Raw genomic sequence first — 18,006 nt, forward strand, 5'->3', positions numbered from 1 at the left:
ATTGCATTATCCCTGATCTATGAAATCACAAAACCCCACATTCCTTACATGTACACTGGCTTGTAAAAATCAAAAGAAAAAGGATGACAGAATAAACATTAAACCAGTGTTTTTCAAACTTGCAACTTTAAGATTTATAGACTTCTACTGCTGACTGGAGAATGTATGAGTTGAAGTCCACATTTCTTAAAGTTGCCAAGTTTGATAGACACTGGAATAGACTATATAACAGTCTATTGCAGAGGCTTATTCTTACAGTATGTTCTTACAATGGCTCAAATCAAAAGTATTAGTACCTCACATTTGGCCACCTAATGAGAAGGAAGGACTCACTGGAGAAGAGCCTAATGCTGGGAAACATTGAGGGCAAAAGAAGAAGGGATGACAGTGAATGAGGTGGCTGGATGGAGTCACTGAAGCAGTCAGCATGAGCTTAAGTGGACTCCAGAGGATGGTAGAGGACAGGAAGGCCTGGAGGAACATTGTTCATGATATCCTGATGGGTTGGACACGACTTTGCAGCTAACAACAACCTCACAATATTTATGCTAAGAGAATCCAGAATTACACGTCTAAATATTTCTGGAGGTAATATTTACTTTACTGTTTAAATGTCCACCTGAGCTGCAAAATCCATAGTTCCAAAGTACAGAAGCTGAACACAATAATGAGAATTATTTAGGAGTTTAGGAGAAAGCAATATCATGATATTAACTGGTTTTTAAAAATATTTTTGTACATTAGTATCCATCCATACATTTAAATTTTATTCACTGTAATTATAGAATCAGCTATGTTTGGAAGAATAAGAGAAATGTAATAAGTGAGTATTAAGTAAAATAGCTAAGCAATTATATTCCTTACTTGGCAAGAATATTTAGAAGACTTTCTTGCTTTCTTGTCTCTTTTACAGAGGTGCCAGCATAAAAGTGGATGAACAAATTCATAATATCATATTTGTTCATCCACTTTTATGCTGGCACCTCTGTAAATATTTCTGTTTATCCCGCTGGTCAATTATAATTACAACTGTCTGTTTTAGACATTACAAAATACAGAATAACAGAGTTGGTAGGGATTTGCAGGTCTTCTAGTCCAACCCCAGCTCAAGCAGATCCCTAAAAGTGATACTGCCATTCAATTGGGAGGAGGGGGGGCCTTGGAGGCAATTTATTGGCAGTGCCTGTGACAATTGATATTTTACAACTGGTTTCCTAGCGCTGAAATGCCTGAGATCCCATCACCTTTTGGGGGTGCGTTTATGATGGTCATCTAGGACATGCACTTTACTTTGTAATGGAAGGTAGCCATGGGAATGTATGTTTATTCAGCTCTCAGGCCTGTTGATAAAGGAAACATTTTCACACTTGTGTATTGGCTAGAATCTGCATTCTGACAAAGAGGAGGGGTCACTATTACTTTAATTCTACTTGCATTGCCTAAGGGGATTCAGATGTTGCTTTAACTTTAATGGCTTCCATTTTTCTTAATAAAAGGTTCCTTTTGAAATACTGCATTTCAAGAGTCTTCACTTTCTTAAGTTAGGAGAGGAGCCCTTACATAAAGCAACATCTCTGCAAAATGGTCAACCCGGAGAAGCAACATTTGCTCTAACGAGGGGACTTTGCAAACCATTTCTGAGCACAGCAGCGAACCAGGAGAAGCTGAATGCTGGAGGGAGACATCACCCCTCCCCCAACCAGAGGCCTGCTCCATGTACGCTGTCAGAGAGGATGAGGTGAAGCTTGAGGACTCCAAAAAGCACCGCTGGTCAATCGGCATCAGGACGAAAGATGGCTGGGATGGGAGGACCAGAGGAGTCACTTTTACATGTGGTAACTGAAAACCAAGGTGGAAATTGGAGCTAGAGGCCCCCTCTCACCTATTGGAGCTAAATGAAGTCTCACTGAGAGAGGATCATCTGAAGAGACCCCTAGTTCTGAAACAACCAACACATCTTGACAAAAAGAGATGATCTCACATGGAAGGGGATGAAACTCAAACCTGCAGGCCACTTTGGATTCATAAAAATGTAACACTTAGCCCGGAGGCAATTCTGGTGGCCCGAAATAAAGGAAGATGTGGACAGTTACATGAAAGTTGCACCATCTGCACCACAATGAAGAGGCGATTGGGAAAAACCCCCAGGCTGCTGCAACCAGTAGCAGAGCCAACGAGGCTGTGGGAGGAGATCACAATAGACTTTATAGTAGAGTTGCCAAAAAGTGGGGGAAACACGGTGATTTGGACTGTAATAGACCTGTTCTCCAAACAGAGAGACACTTCATACCCTGCAGAGGACTACCCTCAGCTCACAAGCTGGCTAAAATGTTCCTGAAGCACATCTGCCGCCTGCATGGAGTATCTCGAAGAATTACCTCAGACAGAGGGGTCCATTTCACGGTTAAGTTCTGGAGGGAGTTCTTGCAGTCCATTGGGTCATCCCAGGGCCTTAGCTTGACTTTTCACCCAAGCACCAATGGGGGGGCAGAGAGACTGAACGATATGGTAAAGCAGTACCTTAAGTGATACGTGAACTATCAGCAGTCCAATTGGGCAGTAATACACTTTTACTGAACTGCTTACTATTTTACCACAATTAATTTAGTCCTTCTTCTTTGTTCTTTTCTTTGATATCAGGACCCAAGATAATCCAATCCTTTTCCCAACTTCAAAAGTTCTATATTTTCTTCCAGTGTAGACAAAGTAAAAGTAAAAGACAGACCACATCCTTCTTCTATTCCTTTGTTTCAAGATGATATTATGTCTCCTCTTTCCAGTAGGTGGCTTTTATTATTCCTTTGTGTAACCAGATCACCAATTTGTCAAAACCTGTCAGTAGTTGAACCAAAAGTTCAAAATCCACATTCCAGTTATCCTGATCTTCCTTTTTTTCTTTAGCTTTAAGTCTTTCCAATTCCAAATTTATTAACAATGTTCTTCTTGGTCTCAGTATTCTCTCATTGATAGCTTCCCCCCCATCCTTCTTTCTGCTCTCCATATTCCAAGTGATTTTTAGCCACTGGCTTAGCTCCGGAAAATTTTTAAGCTCCAAAATTTGTTTCTCTTACTCTTACATTGGCCAATCTTCCTCCAACTCAATCACTCTGTCCGCTTCTCCGCACCTGCACAAATCTTGTTCCAGATTCCCTGGCTCCAGAGCAGTCATACGAAGATGTCCGCCACCCCCACCACTGATCTCCAAAGAGCTTTGAATCAGACCTGCTGGGGAGCTTGCCTCGCTCTCTGCAGGTGACTGAAATGCCTCTCCTTGTGCCCCTTCTCTTCAGGATGGTTCTAGTCCACAAAAGACCTCTCAACAATGGCTTGCTGGCTGGGTTTTCGCGTAGCTTGGCAGAGTTCGCTATTTCCTCAGCCATTCTCACTGTGGCACTTCCGGGTTCCACCATTTTGCCCTTTTAGAGGTGGGATGGCTTTTGAGTCTTTAAGTGTGGTGTTTACAAAATTATAGAAGACGATTGGATTTTGTGTGTAACAGCTGTTCCTCCTCTTTGCAGTGGTAATTGGTACATTCTGTTTTTATTTGGCGGCATAAAGTTTTGTATTGATTTTTGAAGTTAGCTACATAGCCAGTTTTATTTTTCCGCCAAAGGGATTTTTTATTTTAGATTGCAGTTTCCTTATTGATATGGGTAATTTGTTCTTTTTGGCTTCGGGTGTTACAAAAGGTACATATAGATTAATGACTCTTTGAACTTCAAGTAGAAAAGTAGTATAATAGTCTTCTGCAGTGTTGCAGTCATTGAATAGGATTTGCCAATCTAGAGATGAGAGGTCGGCAGCTATGAGATCATAGTTTGCTTTTTTGAAGTTGTATTTTGGAGTCCTACTTTGAGATTCTTTGTAAGGATGTAAATTTAAACAAAAGTCAATCATGCTGTAGTCACTGTTGGAAATAGGTTCTTTGATATGAAGGCTATAAATTGTGTTTAAACTGTTGCAGAAGATTAGATCAAGACAGTTGTTGAATCTAGTATTGATAGTTACCAATTGAACGAGTCCTAAAGTAGTGACAGCATTATACAGGGTCATATGTATTGTATCAGTTGTGCACTCATTTAGAATCCAATTAATAAGAGGTAAATTGAAGTCACCAAGATAAATAATGAGATATGGGCATGAGATTGCCCACGTTAGTAATATAGCTAGTTTGCTCGCATGATCAAGGTCATAACCAGGGGCTCTGTAACATACTAGGAAGCGAATTGTGGCATTTAGTGATAGATTGCAGATAATGGTCTCAGGAAGAACAAGCTCTTGTGTTACTTGAATATTTTTCAAATCTAGGGACTTTCTGTAGACGATAGCAACACCACCTCCTCTTCGGATTTCATGGTCAGACCGGTGGACATGGTAGTCACTTGTAGTGATGATGGAGTCTGGAAAGAATTTGTTTAACCACGTTTCACAGACAAATATGTCAAATTGAGCCGTATTTAGTAGAAGAAGAAATTCCGGCATTTTATTTGCAAGGCTTCTTGTGTTGAGTAGTTTGCATTTAAGGACTGTAGCAGTGAACCTGGATAATGTTGGGGGTATGCATCCCTAGTCTTGGATGTTGGGGTGTTGGGGGTATGCATGCCTAGTCTTGGATGCTGGGGTGTTGGGTTGTTGATTGTTGGGATGTTGGGTTGTTGGGGTTGTCAATTGTTGGTTATTGGGTTGTTGTGGTTGTAGGGATGTGAGCTGTTGGTCTTGTGTTTAATACAGTTGATGTGGTAGTCAATGTATAGATCAGTCTCTACACGATCCAGGCATCTTTTGAGCTCTGTGTGGAGGTCACAGGAGCGTGCACATTGTAAAATGGATAGCTTGGGCTGCAAACACAGTTTATTATGATTTATATTTATATAAATATTTATATATTCTGATATATCAGATCTTCATTCTGATCTAATAAAAAAAATGTTGGCTGGGTCCATCTCTATCCCCTCATTTGGCTTTTGGTAGTCTAGGTAGTCTAGCCATAAGCGATGAAATGTCCATTTCGATAGCTTGGCCTATAGGTTTATTGCCAAAAACTTTTCAAGTACCTGACAGATTAGAGCCATGATGGTGAACGTATGGCACGCGTGCTACAGGTGGCACACAGAGCCATCTCTGAGGGCATGCGAGCTGTTGCCCTAGGTCAGCTTCAGCATTATAAGCGTGCATCAACCAGTTGATTTTCAGCTTTCAAAGGGCCTCCAAAGGGCCAGGGGAGGCTGTTTTTGCCCTCCCAATGCTTCAGGAGAGCCTTTGAAGCTGGGGGAGTGTGAAAAATGGGTCTACTGAGCTTACTGGAAGTTCAGAAACAGGCTCTTTTCAGCTTCTGGAGGGTCTTCAGGGGGCCAGGGGAGAACATTTTTGTCCTCCCCAGGATTCAGGACAGCGGGGTGGTCATGTGCACATGTGGGGGTATGGGGCAGTGTGGGGGTAATGCATGGGGGCAGGCATGGAGGGGATTGAATTATGGGTGTGGACATGCGCTTTTGGCACCCGAGCCACAAAAGGTTAGCCATCACTGGACTATGGGTATGTGGTCCTCCATGGTCTCCGTAAAAATGAGAATGTTGTCCAAGTAGACAAGAACCCCCTTGTAGAGGTGCTCATGCAGCACTTCATTTGTCAATTGCATATACACCTCTGGGGGCCCTGCAGCCTGAAAGGCATGACTTTGAATTGGAAACTTCCTAGGGGGCAGTTGAAAGCTGTTTTCCATTCGTCTCCCTCTCTGATTCAGATGCGGTAATAAGCTTCTCTGAGATCTAGTTTAGTGAAGACTTTTCCTTTGGCTAAGTGGGACAACATGTCCTTCATGAGGGGAAGGGGGTACACTTAGTTTATTGTGCAAAAGTCCACGCACAATCTCATAGTCCTGTCTTTTTTTCTTTGAACAGGACTGGGGCTGCGATTCGTGGCTTTGCAGGCTCGATGAACCCCCTTGCTAGTTTTTTGTCTATGTATTTGTGCATTTATTTCATCTCCTGGGGTGCCATGGCATACAGTTTGGGAAATTTGACCCCAGGGATGATTTTGATGGTAGTCTGTTGCACGGTGGGGGGAGGTATGGCATCGCACTCAGTCTCACTGAACACTTCAGTGAGGTCCTGGTATTCCCTAGGGATCCTTCCAGGCTCTGGAGTCTGTTCAGAGGTGGCCGCCAGTTGTTCTGGAGGGGCCCTGGGGGAACCTTCCTGTGGGAATGAGGCCTCTGTTTGCTTGTGGGGAGGAGGTTGGGGGCCTCTTGCTATTCTTAGCCTCCAGCTGCCTCCTCTCCACCAAATGGTGGGGCCCCACTTCTCTAGCCAAGAGAACCCTAGTATGACCAGCTCTGTCATTTGGGGAACTATTACAAACCTAATTGATTCCCAATGGTCTGCTAGTTCCAGCCTCATTGGTTTGGTTAAATGGGTGGCATGGGCTCCCCACAATAGGGATTTGTCAACTTGATCAAACCTAATCAGGTGGGTCAATTTCTTTGCTTCACAGACCCTAACTTCAGGACTGTGAGCACGTTAATCAGACATCTGGTGCAGCCTGAGTCTATTAGGGCTTGAAATGTGCCCTGGGTCCCTATTTTGGGGGTAGTAAGTCATATTGAGAAGCTGAAAGATGGACAGGTTCATGGACAGGTTAATTCACCATAGGGTCCTTTCCCCCCTCATTGTCACTGTCATAGGGTTCCAGGGATTGGTCATCTTTGGCTGTGGGCCCCTCCCTCTGGCTGGGTAGGAATGGACCTCTACAGTCTGGGGGTGGAGGGATTTCAAGACTTGTCAGCAGCATGCCTGGGACCCCATTCTGGTCGCACCCTGGGTGGTGGTTCTGGCTTGGGCTTCGGGGTTGGGGTTCCTCGGGCCAATGTAAAGTGGCCTGCCCCTCCGCATCTGTAGCATTTTAGCTGGCCTCAAGAGAGGGTTGGTCTTGTGGCTGGCTGGGCTGCCACAGCTTCCCATTGGCCAGATGCTCTCCCATCTGGTTGTTCTCTCTCTCTCTCTATGGATTGGCTGCCTCCACGTATCGTTTGCATGCAAGCCTCTGTCAACCTTAATCACCACTTGAAACCAGTCAGAGAGCTGGTTAGGAATTGATGGTGATTTCACTGATCTGCTTATCCAGGCTCTCTCTGAAAAAATGGACTAGTAGCTCCTCTGGGCAGGGCATTAGCTTCCCTATGACCCTTCTGAATGCATGAATGTGTTCTTTAATGGGTCACCCTCTCTGCTTTAAACTCCAGATCTCATTCCCTGCATACTGGTTATCCTCTGATTCCTCAAACCTGGTTTCCAGTTCTTGCAGGAATTCATCTATGTCTTGCAGCTGGAAGGCTCTTCTCTTATGGAGGGCTGTCAACCACTCTTTTGCTTCTCCCTCCAGTCCCATAACAATGGCATTCACCATGGCTCTATGAGATGGGTAGAGGTGCCCATAGCAGTCTAAATGGACCCCAGTGGAGTCGAGGAATAGAGCCAGTTTGTCTGGGTCCTCACTGAACATTCCCCTAAACCAGGGTAGCTCATTCAATCCTGCCACTCCCCCTTCTTGTTGTGCCCCATCTGCTTGTGCCTGGAGTACTTTGAGGTTTCTGTTGGCTCTGGCTTGTGGATCGGGGGCTTACCCTGCCTGGGTTGATTGTCTGTGGCATGGGGAACCACCGGCAATTGCCTGGGGCTCAATTCTCTTCTGGTGGGTTGTAGAAGTCACTCCCTTCCAGGCCTTGCTGATATCCACGGAGATGGCCTTGACAACCCAAATACTTGTTATGACTGAAGAGTACATTCCTTGGTGCAGCTGTGAGGCATGATTTCCCATCCCCGTGCCTATGGCAACTTGGGAGCAGGTCAGAGAAGCTTCATGAATTGACAGGATGATTAAAAAGTCAACAAATGATGGAAATCCAAAAAGGTGAAGAGATGATGGATAGTGATAAAATATATTAATAAAATGAAAAAGTAGAAAATACAAATAGGGAAAATAGTAGCATATATACTTAATAGAATTTATTATAATTAAAAATAAGCTAAGAGAAGGTGAAAGTTGAGGATTAGTTAATCTAATTGTATTATTAATAACAGTGTGTTAAAATATACCGTGAACATAAATTTTTAAGGATTAGAAATTGTGGGGACTTTAAGATATAATCCTGGGATTGATTAAATTTTGTTAATATTTGGCCTTATTAGTAGTCCTAGACATTTGGGATATTGAAATTATGGTGGAATAATGAGTATTTTTAAAATATTAAACATTAGTGACTTAGTAGGGGAAAACAAATACATGGTGCAAAGAAATGTTATTTAGGTTTAAATGAATTAATGGGAAAAATGATAAAGAATTATAAAGAGAGAATGGTATTGTTGAAATTGGAAGATTAGTATTATGCATACTTCTTTGTATTGTTATTGTTAGCATTTTTTAGAAAGGACATTGACCCAGTCAATATACTGTCCACAAAATATGTATGGTATGAAAGTGAAACTGCAAATAAAACATGAATTAAAAAAATAAAAAAGACTGCTCTTGACTGGCCACCATAAATTTGAATATGTCCTGCATTAAAGTCATCCAGGTTGGTAGGTGTCACAATGCCTGGTAGTAATTCATTCCACAGATAAGTATGACCTATGTGGAATAACTTTTATGTTGTCTTTTCTATATATTTTTCCAAGTAGTTCATAGGATAACCCCTGATTCTACTTCTTTGAAAGAGAGGGAAATGATTTTAAAGGCTTTCCTTTTATGAGATTCCATAGAATTAACCTTCAATTCTAAATATGAATATAAATCAGGTCACATTCTGTAAACCCTGGTTTTATAAAGTTCCTAGGTGACAATTTGTTTCACATACTATATGCAAACTTCCCTAGAGCTGGAATCAGTGATGGGGTTCAATTTTTTTTACCGGTTGGGTGGGCATGACTTGGTGGGTGTGGCAGGGGAAGGATACCAGAAAATCCCCATTCCCTACCCACCCCACTAACCTGCTGTGAGAAGGAATTGCCCCCTCCCTTTATTTCCCCAAATAAAATATTAGTTATAAGAAAAGGCTCCCAGAAAATCAAGGAAAAATCAAGCTGCTAACAAAGAAACCTGCCTGAGGCTCATTCCAGATTCTGGCTGGCTGCCTAAAGGAAACTTTGTAACAAGAAAACAGCTACCAGTGCTTAGAAATAATGAGCCTATAGAAAGTGGAAGCTGGACGTTCGGCTCCATTCACAAGCAGGCAAACAGATCGGTAGTAAACCCATTCAAGAGAGGATATTTCAAAATCTCCCCATGGCAAGATTTGGCAGCTAACAAAACAGAGTAGTAGAATCAGAATAAGCAGCCCCCATACTCAAGACCTGACACACGATTAAAGTCATTTAGCCACAATGGGAATCGCTCAAATCCTTTTAGAAACACAAAACCCATATTGCACAAACCCCAGAACTTCAAAAACATAGAACCAGGGGTGGGTTTCAGCCGGTACACACCAGAAGGGGAGTTCCAGTTGGTGAAATTTAGTGTGCCTTCCCGTAACTTAGCTTCCAGAGGCCCCGTACCAGCACACTCCCTCCCCTGGCCTGCCCCTCTGCTTGCTCCTGAGTAAATCTAGTGGGGTGGCGATGGCAAGAAGCGGCTGCAAGTGATGCTCTCAGTGATGGCAAGAGTCCTGCCACCATGCCAGATTCAGCAAAAGCGGCTCCAGCACCAACAGGACATGCTTGGGGAGGGGAGAGCCGGAACTGACTGTCCGGGATTGTGCTTTAGCTGACACTGTGAAAATATCTGTTTTGCCAGCTGGGAGGCTGGCAAAGAAGCCTCCATTTCCCCATCGCTGCCAAACTCTCTGGGGCAGAAGGTCGCTCCCAGCCAGGAAGGATCTCCAGGAGAAAGGAGCGATGGGACATGCTGGGGGCTGGAGGTGACAGGAAGGCAGGGGTCAAAGCTACCCTGGGTGGCTGCAATGTGACGTGGCAGCGGCCAGGGTGGGAAGTCACCAGAGGCCCCCCCGCCCACCCCATGGCCGATTTGGGTCCTGCTTGAAGGGACCACCACTTGAAGGAACGGGTGCTAAGTCTTCCTGCCGCTGAGCACACCGCCGCCGGGAGCATCTGCACAGAAATCTCCATTGCAGTTGATTCAGCTGGGAGAACGGGCCCCTGAAGGCAGGGTGTGCTCTGCCGCCACTGCTACAGCTGCTGTTGTCAGGCGCATCCATACAGGAGAACTCCCCAGCACGGCACAGTTCCAGGATGGCAGAGAGCCAAGGCAAGCTCTCCCACCACCACCGCTGCTGCTGGGAGCATCCGCGCAGAACTCCCCAGTGTGGCACAGTTCTGGGATAGCAGAGAGCTAAAGCAAGCTCTACCACCACTGCCACTGTCTATGTGCCCAGACCAGGTGTGTTTGTGTGTGTGTGTGTGTGTGTGTGTGTGTGAGAGAGAGAGAGAGAGAGAGAGGGAGGGAGGGAGGGAGGGAGGGAGGGAGGGAGGGAGAAAGAGAAAGTGAAAGAGAAAGGAAAGATAGACTCTTTGGGGAAATATAATTGATCACAGGATCCTTTCTGTATATAAGATGATGGACTATAACAACTAATTTTTCTATAATGTTGACATATTAAAGATTGTGAATGGTGTCCACCCTGTAAATATCAAAGGTATTTTTGGGTCCACCTCGATTCATTACAAAATTTCGAAGAATATTTCCCATGCTGCAAAATTGATTCAGAAGATGGAACTTCCTCCCTCCTCTATATCTATCTATCTATCTATCTATCTATCTATCTATCTATCTATCTATCTATCTATCATTATCTATCTATCATTATCTATCTCTATTTACCTGCCTAGCTAGCTAGCTATCTCTGTTCAAACAGTATTAAACCTGATAGGGTACCTGAGTTGATAAAATGTCTATTCCTCTCAAGCTGTTCTTTTCATCCAGACAAATAAGGCACCTGCAATGATGCCTTTATATTGCGTGGATACAAGAAACAACATTATTGGTCCTCACTTCACCTTTTTCTGTCACCAGTTCAGAATAACCACTATTTCATCAGTTTTGGATGAAAAGGAAAGGTGAAACTGGCTGTCCCCTCAGATTAACAATGCAGCCCACTTCTGCCAATTGATCTCTCTCTTCTCTTATGGAAATAAATATGTTTATAAAGCCTATAAAAGGTGGAATATTATGTAAATACAAGGAATATTTTTTTCACAGCAGTGAAGTGTTTGTTGCTCAGTTGGTGGGTCAGCTTTGTAAACAGCCATATACAGTATTTTATGTTGCATGACATCTAGTTAGGTCCACCTATTGTGTTCCTTTGGAAAGAAAGAAAGAGTAAGAGAAAGAGAAAGAAAGAGAAAGAGAAAGAGAGAAAGAAAAAGAAGGAAAGAGAAAGAAAGAGGAAGTGAGACAGAGAGACAAGAAAGGAAGGAAGGAGGGAAGGAAAGAAAGAAAGGAATTTTGGACATAATTGAGACCAAAATTTTGGTTGCTAAGCAAGAGCGTTGTGTAGTGAATTTCACCACATTTCACAAGTTGGCCACGCCCAGCCAGTCACATGACTGCCAAGTCACTCCCACAAAACAGGCCACACCTACAGAATAGATTCTAAAGATTTTTGAAATCCACCACCGCATAGAACCATATAGGAATCCCTCCTCTTATCCAGTTTGTTGTTCAGCTGACCCAGAAATAAACTACTGAATGTCTGCAATTAAAAACCTCCTTCTGAGCAGCTGCTTCTTGGCTTTTCAATTTAAAGCAACGACGGCATCTTGGTTTTTTTTTTCTTCTTTGCCAAGTGATCTCCTGGCTGATTTTTTCCTTCTAGTTGATCAGCTAGGAGGCTGGGAGGCAGCAAATAAATCGGGGGCGGGGCCAGCCAGAGATGGTATTTGCCAGTTCTCCGAACTTCTCAAAATTTCCACTACCGGTTTGCCAGAACCATTCAGAACTGGCTGAATACCACCTCTGGCTGGAATCAGTGGACAATTGCAGGCTTATTCTATAGGTTTTCAGTGATTTTGGAGTGGAGAGATATTATTCACATGTCATTGCTACCAAAAGTATTCATATCCTTTTTATCTGTTAGTCCTATAAGCCCAATCAGGAGTAGTAGCTTTAGCTTTATTGTAAGGTTACATTATTATCAGAATCATGTACAACTGAAAATATTTCTCCCCTCCTTTCCTTTACTCTGCAGAAAATTACGACGGGTCCCTTCTAAAATACTTCACACATCCTCTCTCTTCTTTGCCTGAGACATCTTTTAGAGGTCTTGTCCAATATGAGGGTTTTCCTCTTGTCTCCCAAAATTATTCTCACATATCAATATAGCCCAACATATGACTTTAACCTAAGTCATTATTACTCACACAACCCAGTTCCGAATAGGCCACAGCCCAGTAGTGGGCCACGGCCCGGTGGTTGGAGACCCATGATGTAAGACATAAGCCATCTGAGACCTTCCAACGCTTTGGATCACAACTCTCATAAACCTGATTGTGGGATTGTAATATTTAAAGTACACCAAAAAGTAGCCAATTTGACTATGATGTCCTGTTGTAATGAATACTAAGATAAATACTAGGGAATACCTATACCTGAGATTATGACATTGTCTTCTCTTACTTAATCTGCTTCCATTTTTACATAGCTTCTGCCTGCCACCTGTTCTTTCCCCTGAATCTGTTTTTAGAATCCAGACTCTCAAATCTGTCCTTTGGCTGTTTGGCGCTACATAAATAAACACTAATTTGATTTTGCCACCAGAGATACAATATACATTCAGCACCTCTCAGATTAATTTAACTGTATGGAATAAGCAGAGGAAGATATACGCCTATAATTATGAAGAGAAGCATAATATCAGCATCCAGAACCAGTTTTTATAGCCACATCCTATCAGTGTCAATGCTGCATAGTAATGTCTCTTTTCAGGAATCGGAAATATTTTTTTTTAGTCTTTGATGGCTACTGTGGATATTTTCCTAATGTGGTCTTTGGATAGATGAAGACTTTTTACAACCCCTACACAGTTTAATCTAAGCAAACTCCATTATCTGGATTGAACTACTGTTGACAAGTATACCAGGCATTGTCTGGAGATTCTCAGTCATCCAGGTCATAGTTGTGTAAAAAGTGCTTTTTCAACTGGACTGTTTTTTGTCTTCTACCTCAAGGAACAAACAGTCCAGTTGCCTTTCGAAAAAGCACTTTTTAGATATACCAAGCAACAATTGCAAGAACAATTCACAGTATAGGTGGGGCTGACCTCTTTTATCACAGGCAAATCAAACAGGATGCTCGATGTGCATCCAGCAAAAGGTTACTGGGCATTCAGATGGCAGATTTAAGCTTTCTATTTTTAAAAATTTCCCTTAGGTATTGTATCCTGCAGTGAAGCACAGGAAGGCAAGCCACAGCTTCAGACAACATCTGAAGTAATGCCAAAACTAGACAGGAATTACTAATCTAAATAGTCCTGAAACATCTTCAGGATATCCAAGTGTAGAAAACAGTTTTATATTTATATGGGAAAAATAAATTAGAAGGAGAGAAATAATATCTAAATAGTTGGGTTAGAAGCACTTCCTATTATTCCAAGACCCTAGGCTGTGATTATTAAAGAAAATATGTATGTCCGAAGTGATTTTTAAAAAGTACTTCTGCTTACACTGTCCTCTACCCAACTTAAATTTTAAAGTCTGAGTTGCCAATGCACCTGATCGTGACCCGTCAAAACCGTGCCCGACTAAACCGCGTCGCTGACATCATCAACAGGGCGACAACAGCCAGCGCGGAGAAAGAAGGGCGCTTTAAATAGCGCTTTGAAAGCAAGCCGATTCAACTTAAGGTAAGGGTTAGGGTTAGGGTTAGGGTTAGGGTTAGGGTTAGGGTTAGGGTTAGGGTTAGGATTAGGGTTAGGTTAAGGGTTAGGATTAGGTTTAGGGTTAGGTTAAGGGTTAGTTTTAGGGTTAGGTTTAGGGTTAGGTTAAGGGTTAGGTTTAGGGGGGGTAGGTTTAGGTTTAGGGGTTAATTTTAGGTTTAGGGTTTACAGCGTGCTTCTGTCTCCGCGCTGTTGTCGCCCTGTTGATGACGTCAGCGACGCGGTTTAGTCGGGCGCGGTTTAGTCGAGCGCGGTTTTGTCGGTGAACCGCACCTGATTTTGTTCCCTGTGCAGATGGGACTTCTCTTTCTGATCTACATATGGTTTAGATTACAACTCACAAACTGACCATTTACTCACTAGCAATTTCTAACATAATCTAGCCCTCATTATGGAGATATAAAGTCTGTCTCACTAATCTTACATAGCCATTGACTGAGTTGTAATTTACAGAACTGGCAGGCACCAGTTTGAGAATCAGAAAACTTTTCACCCAAATGTAATTTCAACCGAAGTCAGCAGGGACTCTTTTCCAGTCCATCTGGATAGAATGGCACTCTTCCTCTGCACTTGGACCAAGTAGCAATTTTTGCTTCTTTCCTCTTCATTTCCCCCAGTCATTTTGAAGTATCTTCTACATTGCATAACAAAATGTTTTTAAAATTCTACTCATATTTGCCAAGTCAATTTATCATAAGATACAAGGAACTGCAGTTCCCAAAACTATAGATGCAAATCTCCTTTCCTTTTAGACTCAAAAAATAAATGACTTATATGTTTCAGTCCTGGCAGCATTCCCTTCTTCCTGCTAAAGAGGTTCCCCTAACTTAAAAAAGTGAATTTCCTTCTCCAATCAAAAATCTTCCAGACTACAGTTCTCATAACTCTGAATCAACATGAGAATTTGTAGACTTAATCCATTAGGATGTTATCAGACTGGAAAAGACAGTCCCACTTTAATAGAAGCTGGTAAAATCAAAGGCATCACATAGTGGTTCGCCATCTAAACATCTAAGGTAAACAAATATGTTGGTAAGCATAGAACATGCAAAAATACACAGAAGACAATAGAAAACCCCAACTGAATTTATGGAACCAATTCTCTATGGTGTTTTGATAAAATTAGCTGTATCTATTCTTCCCATCCTTAAATGGATGAAAAGGAAAGTCCAAGTCTCTCAAATCTTGAAATAAGCAGGTGATACACAGTTTCTATGGTGGATAACAGGATGTGTATATGGAAATTGGCAGCATACTTGGTTTTGTAAATGAGTCACATGTCTAAACTAAACGCTCAAAGAAAGAAACACAATTTTTAGGGTACAAGCTTGGACTAAATCTTCTTACAATGTCAGCAAGATAGCTCCCAGGAAAATCTTTTCATGGCCTCCTCCTACATTTTCACAGATACCCATCTCTGGTGAGATAGAAATGCTCATCCCAACCCCTCAGGAAGTAATCATGAATGTAGAAGGGTGGTGGAGTGATACTACAAACTGTTAGTCCCTCTTCGGGTTGTAACCCTAAATTGTATCTCTTCTATCCAGAAATCTGGCCCTGGGTCAATTTTGAGTTAGTCACAAAAACTGTGAATTCCAGATGCTGGGCAGTGAGAGTGGCAAAGCAGAAACATCTGGGAGGAAACCAGTGACTGTGATACATGGAGAGATAGATAAGAGATTCTTTCAATTTCCCTTTATCCATGGAGAGCATGATTGTTACTAAAAAAGGGCAAGTGGGGGTGCTGTACAATTTCTGCTGCTATAAACTGCAAAAGATGGGGTTTTTAAAAGAATATGGCTGCCAAGAACAGATCAGATGCAGGTGCAAGATCTCAAGCCTTGGGTTGTTTACATATTTCCTCCCAGCTGTCACTAATGGAGCACTAGAGCATGCGGGTGTGTTTTTCACCAAGAAGCAACAGCTGCACTTGTTCTACTTTGACAGAATGTCAAGCAATTGCTGCTCACAAAGTGGCACAATTCAGACAACCCACTCCCGACTTCTCCCTGCACCCAGTGGACGACACCCACAGGATGGGCGGTGTTTGAATGTGTGTGTGTCAGAGAGACAAGCAGACAGAGAGGCAGAGATGAGGCAGAAGTGGAGAGGAGGAGGAGGAGAGTGGTATGTGGATTGGCATCAAATCTGCCTGGTAGTTGGGAGTCACTTACTGGGCTTAGCTCGCCAAGGGGGTGTGAGGTGGAAGAGGAAAAGTTCATCCTGGCATTAAATGCATGGAATTCAGTTCAATGCCTAGCCTAATGTACCTCAAAATCACAGAGAGGGAACTAATCAGTTATGTGTATGCCCTTACATTGTTGCTCACTATTATCAAATCAGATTTTAATGACCCAAATAATTTGTATCATGCTTCCTTCAAGGTATTCAGCAACCACTTTTTAAGAGAGGGAAATGATTTTAAAGGCTTTCCTTTAGGAGGTTCCATGGAATTAACCTTCCATGGATGCCCCTGGCTTTCCAGGCATTGGAGGAGCAGTGGGAGTTCTTGGGGGGGGGGGAATCTAGCAGGATCTCTGTTTATCTTCTTTTTTCCCTTCCCCCCATGCCCTCCTCAAACTCATCAGTGGGAGCAAGAAAACAAAGGTTCAGCCAGCCCCCATGTCTGCCACAACTCAATAAGGGGTGTGGGGAGAAACGTAAACATCATAATTACTTTGGGTTCTGTTTTCAAAGGCGCTGAAGAATCCCTAAGGCACATTTCCCTCACAGTTAAGGCACAGAGGCAGACTCATCACAGACAGCAAGGACCGCAGGCATGAACCATACCCCCAAATCCAGGACGCAGCCTGTTGTCATAGCCATCCAAGAGACGGTCCAGGATGCGCGTAAAATTCTCCGGCCATAATTTCTCTTGTCCCGGGAGCGCGGTGACACTGGAAGCCAAAGGAAAGAAAGAGTGAATCCAGGGGGGCAACATATGCGAAATTAGGAAAGAGAGCGCGATCAGACCGCCACCATCGGGGAAGGGGAGATGGAGCCTTGGTTCGCGCCCACTCCCAATTTTCTGCCCCCTCCCGTCCCTAATTGTGGGCATCAGGTACAGGTGCAAGGCAACTGGAAGAGCAGCGGCGGTGGCGGCAGGAGGCGAAGAAGCGAAGCGAGGACTAGAGTAGCTTACCAGGTCGCCCAGCACAGGAAAAAGATGATCGACAGACCCGAAAACATAGCGATCGTTGGCTCCTTGGCAGAAACCATCTTCGCTTGCCATACTTTAACCCTGGTTGCGCGTTTCCCCGTCGCTACACGCCTCGTCCAGAGAGGAGATCACCCGGCCACTAAAGGGGGAGGGGGCGGGGGAGCGAGCGGGGTGGGGGGGGAAGGAAAGGAGGGGCGGACGATCCCGCCACTGGCACGCACGATCTTCCAGCCGGGAGCCCGCCTAGACAACGATCCGGTACACGCCGAAAGGCAAAAGGAGGAGGAGGAGGAGGAGGAGGGCGAGGAAGTAGGGCCCGCTCCTCCGGCTAAGCCCACGCACAGCCCAAAGCTACATCTTGTCGGAGCCGGAGCCGAGGCACGTTGGCGCCTGAGCTCCCCTGCTAGTCCTTTCCCTTCACTCTTTGGGGATTCTACGCTTTCAAACCCCACCTCTTCCTCCCCCCCCCCACTTCTCTCCTTCCCATTCCCATTATTCCGATTCATCTCCCCTACGCCTCATTTTTGCTTCGGTTTTAATTTTTCTTTCTCCCCTTTAGCATGATTGGGGGTTAACTTAATTTCTTGGAGTTCTCTGCGCGGATCGGCAAAACCATTCTCGACATAATAGCCAGCCATTAATAGCAGTTAGACTTATATACCGCTTGATAGGGCTTTCAGCCCTCTCTAAGCGGTTTACAGAGTCAGCATATTGCCCCCAACAACAATCCGGGTCCTTAACACTGATGACGTTCCCTAGCTGGGTCCTGAGACGTCTCCAAAGCCACCCATCCACCCCCGCCGCCCATCCACCTCAAAAGGCCATACCTCAAACCCCCCTCCCCAAACATCCCCCCTCCCCCCTCCCCATCCCCGCCTCCCAGAGCGCAGCACCCTCCCTTCCCCGCCCCCCCGGGTCGTGCGAACGGCCCGACACGCGTCCTCCCCCGGGACCCCGTTCAGAC

At 43.9% G+C, this 18,006-nt stretch overlaps 1 protein-coding gene across 1 annotated transcript in view; it reads right to left on the minus strand.

Annotated features, from left to right (window-relative positions):
- LOC116512868 (gamma-aminobutyric acid receptor subunit alpha-4-like) overlaps positions 1–17,101 on the minus strand; it is a 93,557-nt gene extending 76,456 nt beyond the window's left edge. The window contains exons 1-2 of the mRNA XM_032223536.1: positions 17,025–17,101; positions 16,673–16,779 (exon numbers count right to left, since the gene is read on the minus strand). Coding sequence (XP_032079427.1) covers positions 16,673–16,779; positions 17,025–17,101 — 184 coding nt within the window. The remainder of the gene's footprint in view (positions 1–16,672; positions 16,780–17,024) is intronic.
- Between the last annotated feature and the right edge of the window lie 905 nt (positions 17,102–18,006).

This window comes from Thamnophis elegans, chromosome 9 (genome assembly GCF_009769535.1).
Source record: "Thamnophis elegans isolate rThaEle1 chromosome 9, rThaEle1.pri, whole genome shotgun sequence".
In the NCBI taxonomy this organism is placed as follows: Eukaryota; Metazoa; Chordata; class Lepidosauria; order Squamata; family Colubridae; genus Thamnophis; species Thamnophis elegans.